At 42.4% G+C, this 19368-nt stretch overlaps 1 protein-coding gene across 1 annotated transcript in view; it reads left to right on the forward strand.

Moving 5' to 3' along the window:
- PREX2 (phosphatidylinositol-3,4,5-trisphosphate dependent Rac exchange factor 2) overlaps positions 1-19368 on the forward strand; it is a 597424-nt gene that overhangs the window by 566903 nt on the left and 11153 nt on the right. Inside the window, exons 38-39 of the mRNA XM_073583857.1 lie at positions 2744-2846; positions 16014-16081. Coding sequence (XP_073439958.1) covers positions 2744-2846; positions 16014-16081 — 171 coding nt within the window. The remainder of the gene's footprint in view (positions 1-2743; positions 2847-16013; positions 16082-19368) is intronic.

The raw sequence follows: 19368 nt of genomic DNA on the forward strand, positions 1-19368 counted from the left end.
GCAGCAATTATTGCACTAAGACTGCAGAGTCCAGCATAATACCATCATATATATACGGCTTATAAGGACATTTATACAATATGTATTGTATATACAATATGTGCATGGAAAAATAATAATGATAAAAAACGTGATATAACGTGATAGAAAAAATGATCTGAGTGACAAAGTATATTATATGCACAATATAACAAATAACCGCAGGTATGTTATATAATAAATAAAATGAAAAAAATATATAAAATAAAAAATATACAAGGTGCAAATAAAAAGTGAAAAAATGTGTGACATCAAAATATATATATAAATGCTGAATTCCATCCATATTCATATTATAATATGTGTCTGCATCTGCAGACAAATCTTGTCATCATTTCTTCTTTGTCAGATGTAAACTATCCATGACAAGGAGGGCCGACCAAAAAATCTAAAATAAATGCAAAAAGACTATTAAAAGTGTACAAAAAAATTAATTTTTATTTTATAAAAACGGAATGAAAGATAGATTCTCATTCAAACCCAGTGGAGACACAGTATTCAGTGTCCAAATCCACTGGGTTTCTAACTGAGCAAGACGTTTGCTGATATTGCCTCCCCTAATCCCGTTCTCAGGCATCCACCCTTGGCTCATAAGGTATTAATTTTTTCACATTTTCTTTTCCCCATTATACAATGTGATTTTTGTTTTTTGCATATTAATTTGTATCACACACTGGTGTTTACTGCCTCTTGATTTAGGCACATATATATTATTTTCCAATAGTACCATATATTATATATAACTATTTTGGAGACCACATTGTCACTTATTTATATACAAAAAAATTTTTTCATAGCCTATCATGATATTATGCCATGTATAAATTTTGGGGATGCCTTTTATGTTTAATGTGTACACCCATTAATAATTTTTTAATAAAGGGTATTTTATCTTTTTTCTGTGTTGCTGCATTTATTACAAGTATATGACACCTTGTCAGTTTTACCTTCCACCATACTCAGTGTGCATAGTGGAAGGAACAGAAAAAGCATTGAGAGAGACAGACATTTTCAAAGCTTCTATACTTACATAGACAGTGTTGTCCTCACCAGGACAGAAAGCAGCACCAGGAGACAACCAGGAGAAAACCACTGCACCAGGAGAAAACTGCTGCACCAGGAGAAAACCGCTGCACCAGGAGAGTCAACAAGTCTAAAAGTAAAACAAAAAAAAGTTACTACAAAGTACAAACAGCAGTGAGAGAGAAGGACATTTTGAAAGGTTCTGTACTTACATAGCCAGTCTTGTGCTATCATCCAGAGTCCAAAAAGATATGGCCTTGCAGTGTCCACACGTCCTTTTTTAGAGCTACCAATTAGCAGGTGGTTAAATCACTTCCTGGAGCAACTCATTAAAAGTATGCATGCGTATTGAATGCATGTGCGTACGCATGTCCTTGAGCACGCATGCGTTTCCATAGACAGCAATGCGTTTTTTGCGCACTTATCCGCATGCGCATGACTGCGCATATTTGACGTTTTTTTGCAGCTTCAAAAAAAGCAACATGTTGCGTTCGCCGACGCATGCGAACTGATGCAAATGCATGTCCCTGCATACACCATGTTAAAGATAGGTACACATGATGCATTCGGATTGCTGCGGATAAAACGCTGCCCACACAGACGCAAATGTGAAACCAGTCTAAAAGAGTGTAATACTACTGGAGATCACCAGGTGTAATGACATCAACCACAGCTGGATTTTTTTCCAGAGCTTATGTTCTTTTGCAGGAAAAATATATAATTGTACCATGATACAGTAGGAAAATATTCAAAATTGTGAGTCCTCAGTGCTTGATACCGTTTAGTTAGCCATTAAAAGTATCCACCTCTGAGGACTCTCAAATTTGGATATTTTTATATTATTTTAGTTACACAACTGCCAATACATTTACAATGCGGCAGCATGGTGGCTCAGTGGTTAGCACCATTTTCCAGCTCTGGGGTCCTGGGTTCAAATCCCACCAAGAACAACATCTGCAAGGAGTTTGTATGTTCTCCTCATTTTGCTTTGGATTTTCCTGTTTATCTGACATACTGATAGGAAATATAGATTATGAGCCCCAATGGGGACAGTGGTTCTGAAGTCTGTAAAGTGCTGCAGAATACGATGGCGCTATATAAGTGAATAAAATTAATTCATTTTTCCCCACTCTCTTCTCCTTCACCCACTCCTCATCTTTTACATTTAAAGTCATGTGTTTTGTGCTTGCTTGAATTTGTAAATATATGGAGAGTCCAGATGACAATGACCATTGCATTGTGAATATTGACAACCTCATTCCCCTTCAGGTCAGGGCTTTCCAATTGTTCCAGCCCAGGAAATAATAGATTGCATGCAGATGCATGCCTTTTGGTAGTTGGAGTTGCATTCCTTTGCCAGTTGTGTGGGTGACATATTGGCCTAGAACAGCTCTGAAATAAACACTGACTTTTATAATATGTATGATTTGTTTGTAGACTGGTGTGAGCATTGACAGTTTTCATATGAAGCTATGGAGCAGCTTGTAAGCATCCACTACATAACTATTACTCTATTATGGAAGAGGCTTCTTGTTTAATGCAAAATATATATGACAAGAATTATATTCCTCCGGTTACAGATATAATGATTGGATGTGTCCTAATGTCTTTTCTTTGCTATGATCATTATTTTCTGTGTCAGCCCCAGACTGATATGATCTATTATTTCCTTCTCTTCCAGATGCACTCTGAGTGTCACCCTTGAACAGGCACTTATTCTCGCACGGAGTCACGGACTGCCTCCCCGGTACATCATGCAAGCAACAGATGTCATGAGAAAACAGGTTTGTTAGACATTCAATCAACTGATCAACAATAACTCCCCGCTGATAATTAATTCCCAGATTGCCATGCCAGCTTCATCTAAGTAAGGAGTTCGCTGTCCAAAAAGGCTGCACTGACATCAAAGGCACACCTGCTCACTTTTGACACAAAACAATATTTTGTAATGCCATTACACTCTCATCAAACAATACCATTCTCCGATTTATTATCCAAATGAGTCCTCGCTTGGCATCTGTTGTTGACTTGGTTTAAGGCCTTAAAGAGACAAGAGTATATATGGGAAAAAAAAGTGCAAAAATGGTGAACAAGGATTATTTTTGTGGAGCTGGGAAACATCTATTCAGTATGATGTGGCATTATTATGGCAGGGGACAATAGCAGTGTAGATATTGTCCGTATGCGGTCCATTTTTAAGGACCGCAAATACGGACATATACACACTCATTGTATTCAATGGTTGTGCACGTCAGGTTTTTCACACGGACTGGGTGTGCATGTGAAAAACCCGCAGACATGTCATTTCTTGATGCAGCACAGACAAAATGTGTGATGCACACGTGCACACTGACATCTGTGTGTCATCAGCGTGACACCGGTATGTGACACCTGGGAACAAGGGGTATAGTTCGCTCTGTTACCTGGCACCAGCTGGCTGCTGAAGGCAGCTCTCATCATTGTGTCCTGATCGCGCTGATCTCAATGATGGGAGTTATTCTGGGAGACCCTGTCACATGATTGCGGGTCACCAATGGGTCAGCATGACAACCTGAGGTCTGAAGCGGACCTCTATGGTGGTCTGTTGTGACTTCTCTTGATCTGACTTCTGAGTCCGGGCTCCCTCTGGTGGTTACTGCAGGTAGTGGAGTTGGACGGATTGATAGAAGTCTGCCACCTGACGAAGATGATTGGAAATCAGGGGTTACCGATTGGGAGGATACAAGTGAGCAGGCTTCCCTCAGTTACTGCTGGCGATTGTTTCTTCCTGTGCATTTTGAGATCTGCTGTCTCCTGCCTGATCCTGCATTATTCAGTTAAGTTGTTCATTTGCTAATCTTTTGCATCTGATCTGGTTTTGTCTCTTTCTGCTTTGCTGTGAGGGTTCAGTGTGCTCCCTGCTAGGGCAGTGCTGGACCCCACTCCATATGTTACAGCTTGTGTCAGTTTGTTCAGTTCCCTGTTATATCAGTCTCTTTGGCTTTGCTGCCAGTTCACACCTGAACGCTGATATAGTGGGGGAGAGGTCGTGAGACCTCAGTGTTTTTTGTACATCAAACGTGTTGGATTTTTTAGGGTTTTTGCGTGATTGCAGACAGTGTCTTTCCTTTCATATCCTATCTAGACAGTTTGGGCCCCATCTCTTGCTCTGTCTATTTTCTGCCTGTGTTTGTGCCTCATCTTGTCTCACCGACAATATATGTTTGGGGGCTACCTATTCCTTTGGGGTCTGCTCAGTTTAGATTTCACCCTTCTTGCTTTAAGTTTAGTTGGTTCTCCGGCTGTGCCGAGGCATCTAGAGCATCGTGGGTACGCCCCACTGCTACTGCTAGTTGTGTTGTTAGGATTAGGGGTCTGCAATCCACTGAGTTACCAACCTTTCTGGTTTCCTCGTGGCCTAGCCTATCCCTGCTATCCTCCTCGGTGACCTATTCATAACAGTTGTCATTGCCAGTGTGTAGCAGAGGCAATGGAAGTACTGCAGCTTCTACTCTCCTGTGGAGACTATTGAGGCATGCAAAAAGTAAAAAAAAGTTTTAAAAAATATTAAAAAAATAAAAAAAATATGAAACTTCAAATAACCCTCCTTTCACCCCGTTCAAAATAAAACAATAAAAAAATCAAATATACACATATTTGGTATCGCCACGGTCAGAATCACCCAATCAATATAAAAAAGAATTAACCTGATTGGTAAACGGCGTAATGAGAAAAAATTCAAAATGCCAGAATTACACCTTTTTAGTTGCCGCTACATTGCAATAAAATGCAATAACAGGCAATCAAAAGATTATATCTGCACCAAAATGGTATTAATAAAAACGTTAGCTTGGCTCGCAAAAAATAAGCCCTCACCCAGCCCCAGATCAGAGATGCTACAAGTCTCGGAAAAAGGCACTATTTTTTTTTATAAATTTGGAAAAAAAAATTCACCACTTAAATAAAAAAGAACCTAGACATATTTGGTGTCTATGAACTCGTAATGACCTGGAGAATCATAATGGCAGGTCAGTTTTAGCATTTAGTTAACATGGTAAAAAAAACAAACAAAAAACGACTGTGGAGTTGCACTTTTTTCGCAATTTCACCGCACTTTGAATTTATTTCCCGTTTTCCAGTACTTGATATGTAAAAATGAATGGTATCGTTCAAAAGTACAACTTGTCCCGCAAAAAACAAGCCCCCATATGACCATATTGACCAAAATAATAAAAAAATTATGGCTGTGGGAAGAAGGGGAGCAAAAAACAGAAATTCAAAAACTGAAATACCCCCAGCCGTTAAGTGGTTAAATAACTCCAATGTAATAACTACTACTGGTTGACTTTGCTTTAAATAAAAAAAAATATTTGACTGAAATATCTAATATAAAGCTACTGGAAAACCTCAAGAAAATCGATTTTTAACATTTCAAACAGTCATTTAGCATCCAATTAACTTTAACCTCAAAACAGTTCTGCATGTGGAGTTTCCTATATCCATGGCAACTTAATTGGACATTTTAGTGATTTACATTATAAAACTGGTTCAGAATCTTTGGAAAAGAACATCCCGCTGACATCAGCACTTATTGTAATGGATACACCACTAATGCAATTTTTGGCAATGTCTGTTATCGCTGATCATTTAATCAATAGTCTTGGCTTTGATCAAAACATACTTCAGTAAATCTGTTTTAAAAGCAGTGAGGCTTTGGGTGGTTTATATTCTAGTACAGAGTTTCACTTAATTACTAGAAACTGTCATCTATATATCCTGAATGAAGCCGCAGAGCAATCAAGAATAATTAGTATTAGCTCAGTAAAATTACAGAAACACCAAATTGTTATATTTTTATATTTTTTTTTTTTTTTAAATAAATTTTATATTTTTTCAGACCAGACTTTAATGGACATGACAAACACAAATACGAGGGGCGATCCAAAAGTAATGATAATCAATAATAAACACAATAAATATAGTCAGAAATTTTTTTTATTTTTCTACATAATCTCCTAACAAGTCTATACATTTAGTCCATGTCTTTTCTAAACTTAGAATTCCCTTCGAAAAAAATTCTTGATCTTGACCCTCAAAAAACTCCCCAACAGCGGTTATCACGTCACTATTGTCGTCAAATTTCTTGCCCCGGAGGTGTTCCTTGAGCCAAGGAAAGAGAAAGAAGTCACTGGGGGCTAGATCTGGCAAATAGGGGGCGTGTTCCACCAGTTCAAAGCCCGCTTCTTGAATGGTAGCCATGGCAACTGCAGCTTTGTGAGCCGGTGCGTTATCTTGGTGAAACAGCACTCCAGCCCGCAGTTTGCCGCGTCTTTTCTCCTTGATAGCCTCCCGCAATCTTCTTATTTGTTCTGCATAGTAGGAGCCCGTAATAGTGGCTCCCTTCTCCAAATAGTCCACCATAATAATTCCTTCAGCGTCCCAAAAAACGGACGCCATAACCTTCCCTGCTGAGCTTGACACTTTGAATTTCTTCGGCGTCGGTTTGTCGGCTCATTTCCATGTCATCGATTGTTGTTTAGTTTCGGGATCAAAGTGGTGGATCCAGGTCTCATCCATGGTCAAAAAATGTGACAAAAAATTCTCCTTGTCTGCTTGGAACTTTTCGAGATTTGCTATTGAAATGTCAACTCGTTTCTTCTTTTGCTCGTCGGTTAACATTTTTGGCACCCAACGTGCAGAGACCTTTCTCATATGCAATTCTTTTGCAAGGAATCTTTGAATACTGCCATATGAGATCCCTGTGACCTCAGCTGCATGCCTGATAGTCACTCTTCGATCTGCCAACACAACTTCAACTTTTTTCACGTTTTCTTCATTGAGGGACGTGGATGGGCGTCCTTCGCGATGTTCATCTTCCGTCGATGTTCTTCCCAGCTTAAATTCCTTGGCCCAGCGTGCAACTGTGGAATATGGAGGAGAAGAGTCCCCCAATGTTTCCACCAAGTCGCTGTGTGTCATTGGTAGACATTTTTTTCAAGCAGAGGTATTTGATGACAGCTCTGAGCTCGTTTTTTTCCAATTTGATGTTCACTCCTTGGCAGTTCATAATCAAATGAATGTAGCTCCCGGGAATCGTGGCCTATTTAAGTGATTTTTTTTTCCTGGACTAGTGGGTACCTAAGAGAGAAGAAAACATTTTATTTTAATTTCTGTGTGCAATAGAAATAACCGATTATCATTACTTTTGGATCACCCCTCGTATGTTTATTTAGTTAGTTATAATGGGGGAAAAAGATGGGTGATTAGCAGAGATGAGCGACTTTGCCTTTTTTCGGGTCGAGTCGGGTTTCATTAAACCCGACTTTCGCAAAAGTCGGGTCAAACGCAATCAGCCGATTATTGTGAAAAGTCAAAGGCCGATTGAAACCCGAAACCCAATGCAAGTCAATGGGGAAGAAAAGTCGGCAGTGAGTGGAGGACAGGAAACACACCTACAGTGCCCATTTTAATGCAAAAAAAATCAATTCTTATTATATTATACTATATACTATTATAAAGTAAATTAAGCTTGTCAACCTTAGTTTACTTTATAATAATAGGCATTGAAAACTGGGGGTTATTTGGCTAAAGTTGTGGGGGGTAGGGCTGGCTCCAGATTTTCGTGGGTCCAGGGCCAAAGAGTGTCACTGGGCTCCTTTAACACATGACACAATTCATGATAATTTGATACGGCAGAGAAATAGCGGTATAGTACAATGAAAATACTTCAATTCTTACATCACATGACTGATATCCATTTTAAATTCTCCAAAAGCTCCAAAAACGGACAGTATATTACTCCATACAGTATTATGGCCACAGCATAGTGCGCTATACAGAGTAATGAGGCCCATATATTTATCCATGCAGAATCATTGGTCCCATATAATGTTCGATACAGTATATGATGAGCTCCACATAATGGTACAGTATATGTTGGTCCCCATGGATGAGGCTCCACTGTCTTATGGGCCCAAATAATGCTCCATATACAATGGGCCCTATTTTTAATGCTCCAGTGTATAATGGGCCCTGTAAATGCTGCTCCAGTGTCTGATGTCCACCTTTGGAATGCTCCAGTGTATGGTGGGCCCCATATATCATTCTCCAGAGTATAGTGCTCCCCAAAAATTGCTCCCAACCTTTAAAACAATTAAATAAGTCTCCTCGCTAGGGAATCCCTGTAGTAGTCTGGACTCCTCGTCGTCCCCATCTTCCATCTTTCTGCACTTGGACTGTTTAGGCAGAGGGCGTACAGACGTGATGTCATCGCGCTCTCTGACCAGAATGTCACTGTCAGGAAACGCGGAAGACGTCACGGCGGTGGAGCAGGGAGAGGTAAGTATTTCAACTTTGCAAGTTCTGTGATCCTGAGCAAACGGGGGGGCCCACTCGTTGGCGACAGCACTGGCACAGGGCCCCTCATAGTACGGTGGTGTGTCTGACGGCGGGTGAGCCCTCCCACTGGCAGACACTTTTGCGTACTATGAGGGGCCCTGTGCCAGTGCCATCGTCCATGAGTATGCCCCCCCCACCTGCTCAAGGAACCTGCACTTTCATCTGCACCTTCCTCTTTGTCACCGTGTAAAGTGGTATAGTATGCGGGAAGGGGAACCTGAGTTTTATCAGGTTCAGATTCTGGCTGGGTAGAGTGCGAGGGGAATGTAGTGGTCTGGGTCAATGTACCAACAGAATCATCTAGCAGTGGCAGGGCATCAGTGCACTTGTGGCGCCCCCAGGAGTACGGTTGCCACAGTGGCATTACCTTCCTCCTAGGGAGTGTGATGTCATGCTTGGGAGCAACGAAGGATCTCTCTAGCAGTTAGACCAACACACAACACAGTTCCCACTCCAGGCCAGCAGGGAGACCTCTGAACCTGACTGCTGAGGAGCTGCTCTCTGTGGTCGGGAGGAGGGAAGTTAGGGCAGTCTGTCAAGGGAAGGGGAAGTGTGTGGACGTGAGAAGGGGAGCTGGAGGATGAGCAGAGTTAAGGCTCACTCCTAGCTGGAGCGCATTGTCCGGATTCCGGTCTCCGAGTTTGTAGTGACACTGACGGTCATGCAGCAGAAACCGGAGGAAGTAGCAGCTGTAAATGCTCTGTTCCCAACAAAGGCTCGGAGGCCCCAGCAGCGACTTGTGTGAGCCAGAAGGAAAAGGCTACGGCTGCCTGCCATACGAGAAAGTTTCAAAAGAGAGTCAACAGGGGGAACTTCAGTGAACTCAGTACTGCGAGTACCTCAGATAAGCACTAGAACGGAGGCCACACTACCTATCTGCAGAGAGAGAATTCCTAATTTGCTTCCAGGCTGACCAACTCCTTCTCCATCTGTACTCTGGGTCCTGGACGGCAGTTACCAAGTGCAGGTAAAGGAACTGCACGACTGTGTCTGTTATCTTTCTCCTGCGCCTGGCGCACGGCTCTGCTACATCCTGCACTGCACACCATCTACCAACTCTTTCATCTGCCCTGCGACTACCTGTGCAGGGCTTCTACATCTTAGCTGCACCACAACATCTGTCCCAGAGAAGCAGCACTGCAGCGCTGGTCAATCTGATCAGAAACCACAGGTGGCGTCACGTATCATTCACCTATAAACATTATTCACCCCTTTGCATGGACGCCCAGGGCCACGGACCAGGTCACCACCACCGTGACACATCCCTCTGAGACACCGTCCCGGTACCGATTAACCCCACTGCCCTGGCTGGCCACCCACAAGCCATGTCAGATTCATCTTGGACTGGGGAATTCACAATTTGACTTGATAACCCAGGCATGGTATGTGAAAAGAGCTTGATGGAGTAATCTGTAGTGTAGCCTGCCGCATCCTTCACTTTTGGTAGGGGTGAAGGACACAAGGAAAGGTGTTCCTGACCAGAAGCCTCCACTGACGACTCAGTGCTTTTATTTTTTGAAACTTCAGAAGAGGAGGTGATAGAGCTGGAGGCTGTGTCAGCAATGTAAGCCAAAACTTGTTCCTTAAGCTCCGGCTTTAAAAGCGGTTTTCCTACTCCCAGAAAAGGGAGCCTTCGAGGCCTTGTGGAGCCAGACGATGGTGCAGGCTCAACACCTCCTGCCTTAGGTGCTATTGTGCTTTTGCCACTACCAGCAGATGCACCACCACCACCATCAGTACCAGCTGGCAAATCCCGCCCACTTCCACGGCCTCTTCCACCATACTTCCTCATTTTTGGAAAAATGTTCCCAAAATACCACCAGCTATATGGTACTGTAAAACAAGGTACAAGGTGTATATAGTATTGGGGAGAATTGAAAGCTCCCTAGAGATTTTAGGAGGCTGAACTATTATCTCAGCCCCACTATAGATTACACCTCAATTTAACAGGCTGAAATTGGCTGGTGTATGACCAGGTTCAAAGTGTATATAGTATTGGGGAGAATTGAAAGCTCCCTAGAGATTTTAGGAGGCTGAACTATTATCTCAGGCCCACTATAGATTACACCTCAATTTAACAGGCTGAAATAGTCAGGTGTATGACCAGGTACAAGGTGTATATAGTATTGGGGAGAATTGGAAGCTCCCTAGAGATTTTAGGAGGCTGAACTATTATCTCAGCCCCACTCTAGATTACACCTCAATTTAACAGGCTGAAATAGGCAGGTGTATGACCAGGTACAAGGTGTATATAGTATTGGGGAAAATTGGAAGCTCCCTAGAGCTTTTAGGAGGCAGACAGTGATGCTCTCAGTCCAAGTATGGCAGCAGGCAGCCTAATAAGCAGGACTGCTGCACACAAAAGTGTGGAAAAATGAACGCTTGGTAACTGTGCAGAAAAGAGGAAGAAAATATTTTTGCTTTTAAAAAAGCCGTTTGCACAGCAGTGTGCAAACAGCAATGCAGCTATCAGGGAGCCTTATAAGGCAGCCTAATAACCAACAGAGCTGATGCACAAAAATATAGCCTACCCTGTCACTGCACACAAACTGTTTTGTTGTCCAGTGGAAATCGCTGCCAGCAGAAGCAGATTTTTTGTTCTTCTTCCCTGCCTAACGCTCTCCCTTATTCAGAATCAGCAGCTGCAACCTCTCCCTAATGCTAATATCGGCAGAAGTAAGATGGCGGTCGGCGTGCACGCCCTTTTATAGCCCCTGTGACGCCACACAAAGCAAGCCAATCACTTGCATGCCCTTCTCAAAGATGGTGGTGACCGATGCCCATGTCATCGCGTTGCCCACAGTGTGCGTCCTCCATCATTGGCTGAAAAAGGGCGCTGGAAGCATCATTTGAAACGCGACTTTGGCGCTCTGGTGGCCGACCTCACGCTATGGTCGGGTTTCGTTTCATGAAACCCGACTTCAGCGAAAGTTGGCGACTTATGAATTTGACCGACCCGTTTCGCTCAACTCTAGTGATTAGAATTTTTATATATTTTTTTAATTTCTTTCATATTTTTTTAAACTTTTTTGTGAATTTTTTTCATTTTCTAGTCCCCTTAAGAAACTAGAATTTGCACTCGTTCAATCACTTATACTCAATACCATAGTACCATTGTCATGTGACTCTAGTATGCTATACCTAAAGCTAGAGGCACCCTAGCTATCACTGCTCACCAGATTACTTCTAATGGTGATGATGCTGGGGTCACATACCTTGCTGAGCTCCTGAATCTGCTCTTTTCTGTCCTCTCCCCCACCCAGGGAAATGGGTAGTAGTTGTATATAAGAATACACAAACCAGACTAACAAGGGAAGACATACAGGGATAAATTAAAAAACAAATCATACAAATATGCCCTCACAAACAACAGGGTGGAACACTGGGAAGTAAAAGGACAGAACAACCAAAAAGAAGAGGATGAGGTTAGGCACACAGACAAGTCATCAAACAACAGTCTCCTGAACAACACTCCAAACGCCTCCTCAACCAACACCTCCAACTCCACACCAGGCAATAGAAAAATAATGCTTGCAATTCTGAGTGCCAGAGGTGAGTATATGAGCAGAGGGGAGTGGCCAACACGGAACAGCTGAGATCATCGAAGCAGGAAAGCTCCAGGAGCTCTCAATTGAACAGATTAAACCTGCACTGCTTGCAGAAACCATCAACCTTTTAATATTATGGTGTGATGCTTCTAATCAGTGCAGGAGTATGTGGAATGAGACACCGTGGTCTTTTGGCCCCTCTTTGTTACGGTTAACCTGTGACAACAATTAAGTGAAAATATAGCAGGCCCCCGGCTGTCATGGTAACTCATCAATGCCCAATAATTAGGTGCTGATGTGAGTCAATGTGGGCAAGATTGATCGTGTATTTCAATTGTCAACAGCAATGATCATTGCTCAGCTCCAGCCTCTGATCTTAGAAAAGGATGCAGGCTAGAAAAAATAGCCGGCATCAGACATGTTTGAAGAAAGCTCAGCTCCCCCTACACCTATTGTTAAACCCACAATGACGTACAGTTTTGTCTGAACTTGATGGATATTAACTATGTAATTATACATCACTCCTGTCATCCCCACAGTATACAGTATCCTCTTGCAGAATGTCAGTCCTCTGATCTTCCTCTATGTACAGCCTATTGCAGTACACTACTCCTCTCAGCCTTCTATACATACAATCCCATCCTGCAGTACATCACTCCTCTCAGCTCCTCTTTACACATCCCCATCACATAGAACAGCAGTCCTTTCAGCCTCCATATACAGTGACGTCACCAAGTTTATCTGCTTTTCAGATGTACTATTGACATATGAAATACAATTTAAAACAAATGCTTAAGTAACTATCTAAGAAAACCATAGGTATGTCTATTCAGCAAAGTCATATTAATTCAAGGAACGTAAACAATAATACCTTAAATACTATTAATAACTGCTGTAAAGAACAGTAAGTGAGTAATACCCATATTTGGGTTATTACACTTGCAATTGAGCTGATTGCGACCAGAATACTTGAGGCTTATATTTCATTAAATTTAAATGTTAGATAAAAAGCATTACCATCTCTGCCATATATGGAATTAGACTAAGCAGAGACTTTATTCTAGCCATACATCACAGGGAATCTGCACTTTCCACTACAATGTTAATATAAGTAACAAGTCTATCATATGACCCGTTGGATATCTTGCTATTCATCATTTACCAGCATGTCCTTTGGAAAAGCTCCATTAATTTAAGATAATGTATAATGCATGTGCATTCTCTTCAGTTATGTACTACAGCTCCAATCACTCCTTCTCTGTCAAGCAGAAAGTCATTTTCTTTAACTAGTAATATTCTTCTAAGTAGTTCTGTAACTAGAATCTTGTGGGCCCCAGGGAAAGATTTGGACTACCCCCAACCATCTCTCACTAGTATTTTGATCTGATTCGTAGGCTCCAGATACCATGAAATCTGACAAGATCATGACAATAAGATATTTTTTCAAGTAATATGCTTAAATACAGTGGGGAAAAAAGTACTCAGCCACCAATTGTGCAAGTTCTCCCACTTAAAAACATGAGAGAATCTTGTAATTGACATCATAGGTAGACCACAACTATGAGAGTCAAAATGAGAAAACAAATCCAGAAAATCACCTTGTCTGATTTGGCAAGATTTGTTTTTCAAATAATGGTGGAAAACATGTCCGGGCCCGTCTGCAGTTTGTTAGTGAGCATTTGGATTATCCAGAAGAGTACGGGGAGAATGTCATTATGGTCTGATAAAACCAAAGTAGAACTGTTTGGTAGAAACAAAACTCGTCGTGTTTGGAGAAGACAGAATGCTGAGTTGCATCCAAAGAACACCATACCTGCTGTGAAGCATGGGAGTGGCAACATCTTGCTTTGGGGCTGCTTCTCTGCAAAGGGATCAGGACGACTCATCCGTGTACATGAAAGAATTAATGGGACCATGTATCGTGAGATTTTGAGTGCAAACATCCTTCCATTAGCAAGGGCATTGAAGATGAAACATGGATGGGTCTTTCAGCATGATAATGATCCCAAGCACACCACCAGGGCAGCGAAGGAGTGGCTTCATAAGAAGCATATGAAGGTTCTGGAGTGGCCTAGCCAGTCTCCAGATCTCAAACCGATAGAAAACCTTTGGAGGGATTTGAAAGTCCGTGTTGCCCAGTGACAGGTCCAAAACATCACTGCTCTAGAGGAGATCTGCATGAAGGAATGGGCCAACATACCACCAACAGTGTGTGTCAACCTTGTGAAGACTTACAAAAAACGTCATTGCCAACAAAAGATATATAACAAAATATTGAGATGAACTTTTGTTAATGACCAAATATTTATTTTCCACCATAATTTGAAAAATAAATCTTGCCAAATCAGACAAGGTGATTTTCTGGATTTGTTTTCTCATTTTGACTCTCATAGTTGTGATCTACCTGTGATGTCAATTACAGGACTCTCTCATCTTTATAAGTGGGAGAACTTGCACATATGGTGGATGACTAAATACTTTTTTTCCCCACTGTATTAGTCATATAGTTACAGAATAATAGATTTTATCCCCGTATTATTACTGAACAAAACCCATTATATCAAGCACAACATACTAAAAATTCTACATGTAAGAAACAAGTAATGCCACCACACCGTTACCGTATATTATTACCACATTGTGTCTGAATATAACCACCATCCTGTTACTGAACAAAGCCCACTGTACCAAGACCACTATACTAATATTACAACATTCATGGAATAAATACCTCCACACGATGACCAGACCACAAATTACCACCACACAGTGACGAGATAATATCATCATTCTGATTATTAAAAAGAATTGCAGTACTAACACAATGTTACCCCTATACAATGACCATCTGGTCAAAGGTATCAGTATTTACGTACAGGTCACTCCAAATACTCACTAGTGACGTCTCCACTTGAAGTCCTTCATTTTCGCTTTACCTCTTCATCCAGTGTGAACAACTATGGCTTCTTCTAGCCAGGACTCATCTTTGCAAAATGTAATACTCAAATATCTATGGCTGATCTCTTCTAGAGCACCCTCCCCACTTCTGCAGTAACATTAGCTCTCTTTTTCTCACAGTAACAGTATCCCTAAAAATAAAATACAATACATTAGTGATGTTCCCTTATGTGTCCCTTGTACAGTAGTAATGCTTATGTCTCCTTCATGCCCAGCTACATTTCTCCACCATGGCAACCCTAAAAAAGTATTGTTCACTCATTATGGTGCCGATATAAAAGTAATATTTCACTTTGTGGCCCCATCTAGTATAATGTCCCCCTATGTAGCCCCAGTATAGTATAGTATAGTAATAATATACACCGATCTGGCTTTCACATAGTAATGATATCCTCCAATTCTGGCCCCCATGAGATAATAATGTCCTCCAATTCTGTCCCCCATAAATAAATAATGTTCTCCAATTCTGACACTCATAAATTGATAATGTTCTCCTATTATAGTCCCATTAATTACCATTGCCTCTCTGCTATGTTGCCCCCATTGTGCCGCCACAATCTGCTCCCACAGTGCTCCACTACTATTAAATAAAAAAAAGACCAAATCTCTCACCTGTGCTCACACACGCCGAATGGTTCTATTTTAGCATTTTTTTGCCTTCCTTTTTGTCCCGGCTGGCTCCCTGCCCCACACTTCCCCTTTGAGTGGCCTACAGCTGTAGAGCATGCTGATATCCTGTTGCAGGCGACTTAATGATGTTACACTGTTGTCACAGTATAAGCCCCCTGGCATAAGTGTGATGCAGTGGCTCTCTTCTCTACAATAGTTTTCAACTGGAAGTCCCGATGAGCCCCCTCACTCACCGGCCTGGTTGCAGTTGCATACTCTGTGACTGCAATCATTAAACTTCTGCTTCTAATGCATCTTTTATGTGTAGCGGAAGGATTGCACAATCTTTAGAAAACTTGAATTACTTTACTAGACCTGATAAAATTGTGCTCTGTTGCTGTATATTAATGATTATGTCATGTACATTATTATCTTGTTTTGGTTTCTTTTACATTGCAGGGAGCAAGAGTTCAGAACACTGCTAAGAATTTGGGTGTTAGGGACAGGACACCAACATCTGCTCCAAGGTACAGTATAAAAACACTATAACTGAGACACTTACATATGGTGTGGCCATTTGCACTTGAGACCCAGGAAACTAAATCATGATTTTATACACATAACTAATGAAGATAAAATGTATTGATGTATTAATCAGGCTCCTATGTCTTCGTTGAAATAATGACTTTATGAGGGGGGGGATCTTATCCCAATGGAGAGGGAGGTATGAGCAGAGCTTTAGCATTCATTAGGAAATTATACATTATAGGTGAGTTGTATCCTGTTGTCAATTGTCTTCCATTGTAGAGAAAACGGAATCTGTCTGGATCCTGCTCTTCAACTGGACAGAAGAAAAGGATATTGATTCATTTTTAGGTTCAATTGCTAAATGTGCCACAATTTGTACCAAAAACTGTCCTTCATGACTTATGCAATATTTATTATGTTAGACACTTTCGGTGTCTTGTCCAACAGTGGGGCATGAACTGTCGGAGAGTGTTCGTTGCTTAAATGTGACACAGGACACCAACTAATAAGTGGTATAAGCCTAAGGGCACAACAGAAAGATACACCAAGATCATCCAACAGCATGAACCACTTTAATAAATTTTTCGCATTTTAAAATGAGTCTGTTAGCACAAAATTAATGTTCAGACCAAGTACATCCAGAAAAACAAATGGAAAACAAGTAGGTGGGAAAGTGCACTGAACTGTTGGACAGCAACTTCCAGGGGTCAGCCGGGGACAAAGAGAAAGAACTGACCCCTGGCACCTGGTTTTAACCCGTGTAGGTTTGGTCGGGCGCCCCTTCCTTTTCACCTCTATTGGTCAGTTGGGCATCCTAATTAATGCATCACCTGGGGGGAGTAGTTGGGAGGGGGAAATTGGGCCCTGAACGGTAATTTCCTCCAGCTTTGGTTATAGGGGCTTTGCAGTCAGAGGCACGTTCTTTAATCAGTACCGTTCCTGCCAGACTGAGAAGACCCATGTGTCTTAAACAGTGCCTTCCCCCTCCCGCCAAAACCCGTGATGAAACACCGACAGGCCTAGATGGGTTGAAACAGGTCAGGCACAGTTTATTAAATACATCCGCAGAGAAGGGCAACTACATTTCACAATGGGCTCATTGCCGCTGGCCCTTTCCGCGAGCGACAAGCCACCTCAGGGACCCATATTCCACTGTCCACTCAGTCCACCTCAGGGAATCATATTTCACTGTGCGCTGAGTCCACCACAGGGACTGTTGCGCTTGGTGTTGAACTAGCTCCTTAATAGCTGAGGCTAGCTCATTCTCCCTGGTGTTAAGCACTCCGTTCTGCATTGATTCGTCATTGGCTTTGCAACACTCACCGCTATGTGTAGGAGGAGTGACATCCGATTATGGGATTATGGAGGAACTCCAGCTCCCGCTGACACAGGAGGTGTGACATCTGAGGATGGAGGAACACAGGATCCCGCTAGGGAGATGGACTGGTTATTGCATTGGCTGGAGGCCCAGGGAGATTGAGAAGTGTCTCCTCAGCTGGTAGCCAAAGTTGGAGCACATGACTACTGGCAAATGCCGTGCACTCGAGCCTGAGAGAAACCAAGTGATGGCATAACTCTGGCTCCCTCTTGGGTGATGGCCTGGTGGTTGACTTGGCTAGAGGCCCTGGGAGATGTGGATGGGTTTCCCAGGCTGACAGCCCAAGATGGAGCACGTGACCGCTGGCGTCTATAATGTGCCCGAGCCTGCCTATTGGGACTCTGTGATGCGTCGGACCACTCAGTAGTGGATGGGGAACGCCATCCAGAGGACCGAGATCAATGGTGGCTCCTATGGTGGTAACAGGAGGAACGTCCTTTAGAAGTACAGAGGGAATAATGCCAGGAGTCGGCAGAGGAGGATTGGGAGGACGTATGGTGAAACAACTTCAAGAGGTCAGCCGGGGAGAAATAGAAAGGACTGACCCCTGGCAACTGGTTTTAACCCATAAGCAAACAATTCAACATAAGCACCAAAGTCATAATCAAATGGTATATATTTATATGACAATGCCATATGAATTTGGTACTATAGTCATGGACCAAAATATGGACTGATCGCAATATGGAAACATACAGACCAAAAAGAAAAGAACGATCATTAAGTCCAAAGTTAATATGAAAAAATTCATAAAAAATCCTTTATTAAATGAAAGTATACAGGTGAGGCTAAAACACCACATTGTGAAAACAGCAAGAAAAACTACCAACGCTGTCACGTCACACTGAAAACTCATCTATATAATGCATTATAGAAAAAATAACCCTGCATAAATAGTCTCCCCTGCGTCTATCTCTGCATCATATACCATAGCGTTAACCAAGATCACTATCTAGATCATGTGCCATAATATTAATCAAAGTGAGCATCCTCTAGCACATTAAATATATACCTGCACCAGAGGGCACTCACATAGCGATAGCAAGTAAATAATAAAGAGACAGTCATGCCTAGTTAAATGCACAGCAGCAGAAGGCAAGAGACAACAGCGTTCAGTGTCCAAGCGTCACCCCGACGCGCGTTTCGGAGCGCTTGCTCCTTCTTCAGGGGGCGTGCCTTAAACAGTGCCTTCCCCCTTCCCGCCAAAACCTGTAATGAAACACCGATAGGCCTAGATGGGTTGAAACAGGTAAGTCACAGTTTATTAAACACATGCACAGAGAAGGGCAATTACATTTCGCAACGGGCTCATTGCCGCAGGCCCTGTGTCAAGGTTAGGACATGGTTAATGTCCTATTCTCACAGGGTTAACTTTTGCCGGCCTCTCTTTGGATCTGGGAGGGGTATTTATACTCACTCCAGACTAGGATTCCCTGACAGCTATACTGTTATTCTGGCTGGGTGTCTGACCCCCCTGGTGTGCGTGTATACTGCATTGCTTGTTTGATTCCTGTGTATGACCCGGTCTGTCCCCTCACTCTGTACTCCGTCTCTCATTTTGGTACTATTGTCTTCTCCGGTTCTGACCTCCTGGCTTGGCTATTGTTACTCCGTTACAGTTTGTCCCTATTGTACCGTCCATTGCCTGTTCTGGTTTTCTGATCTTTTGCTATGTCCTGACTATTCGCTCTGTCTAACCCTTTGGTACTGTCCTGCTATCTCGTCCTTTGACCCAGCTTGATCTGGTTTACGTCCCTGTCTATGCCCCTTGGTAACTTGTCCCGTAGTTACCTTTCTAGGAGTTTCCCTGCAGCGCCTAGCTCTGTGGAGCTTAGGTCACGCCCCCAGCAGTCACGTGCTTCAGGTCCCGATAGTCTGAAGCACGCATTGTCACCGCTACTGCCCCGC

Source organism: Dendrobates tinctorius, unplaced genomic scaffold, assembly GCF_039654945.1.
Source record: "Dendrobates tinctorius isolate UK_male_01 unplaced genomic scaffold, ASM3965494v1 ptg000082l, whole genome shotgun sequence".
NCBI lineage: Eukaryota > Metazoa > Chordata > Amphibia > Anura > Dendrobatidae > Dendrobates > Dendrobates tinctorius.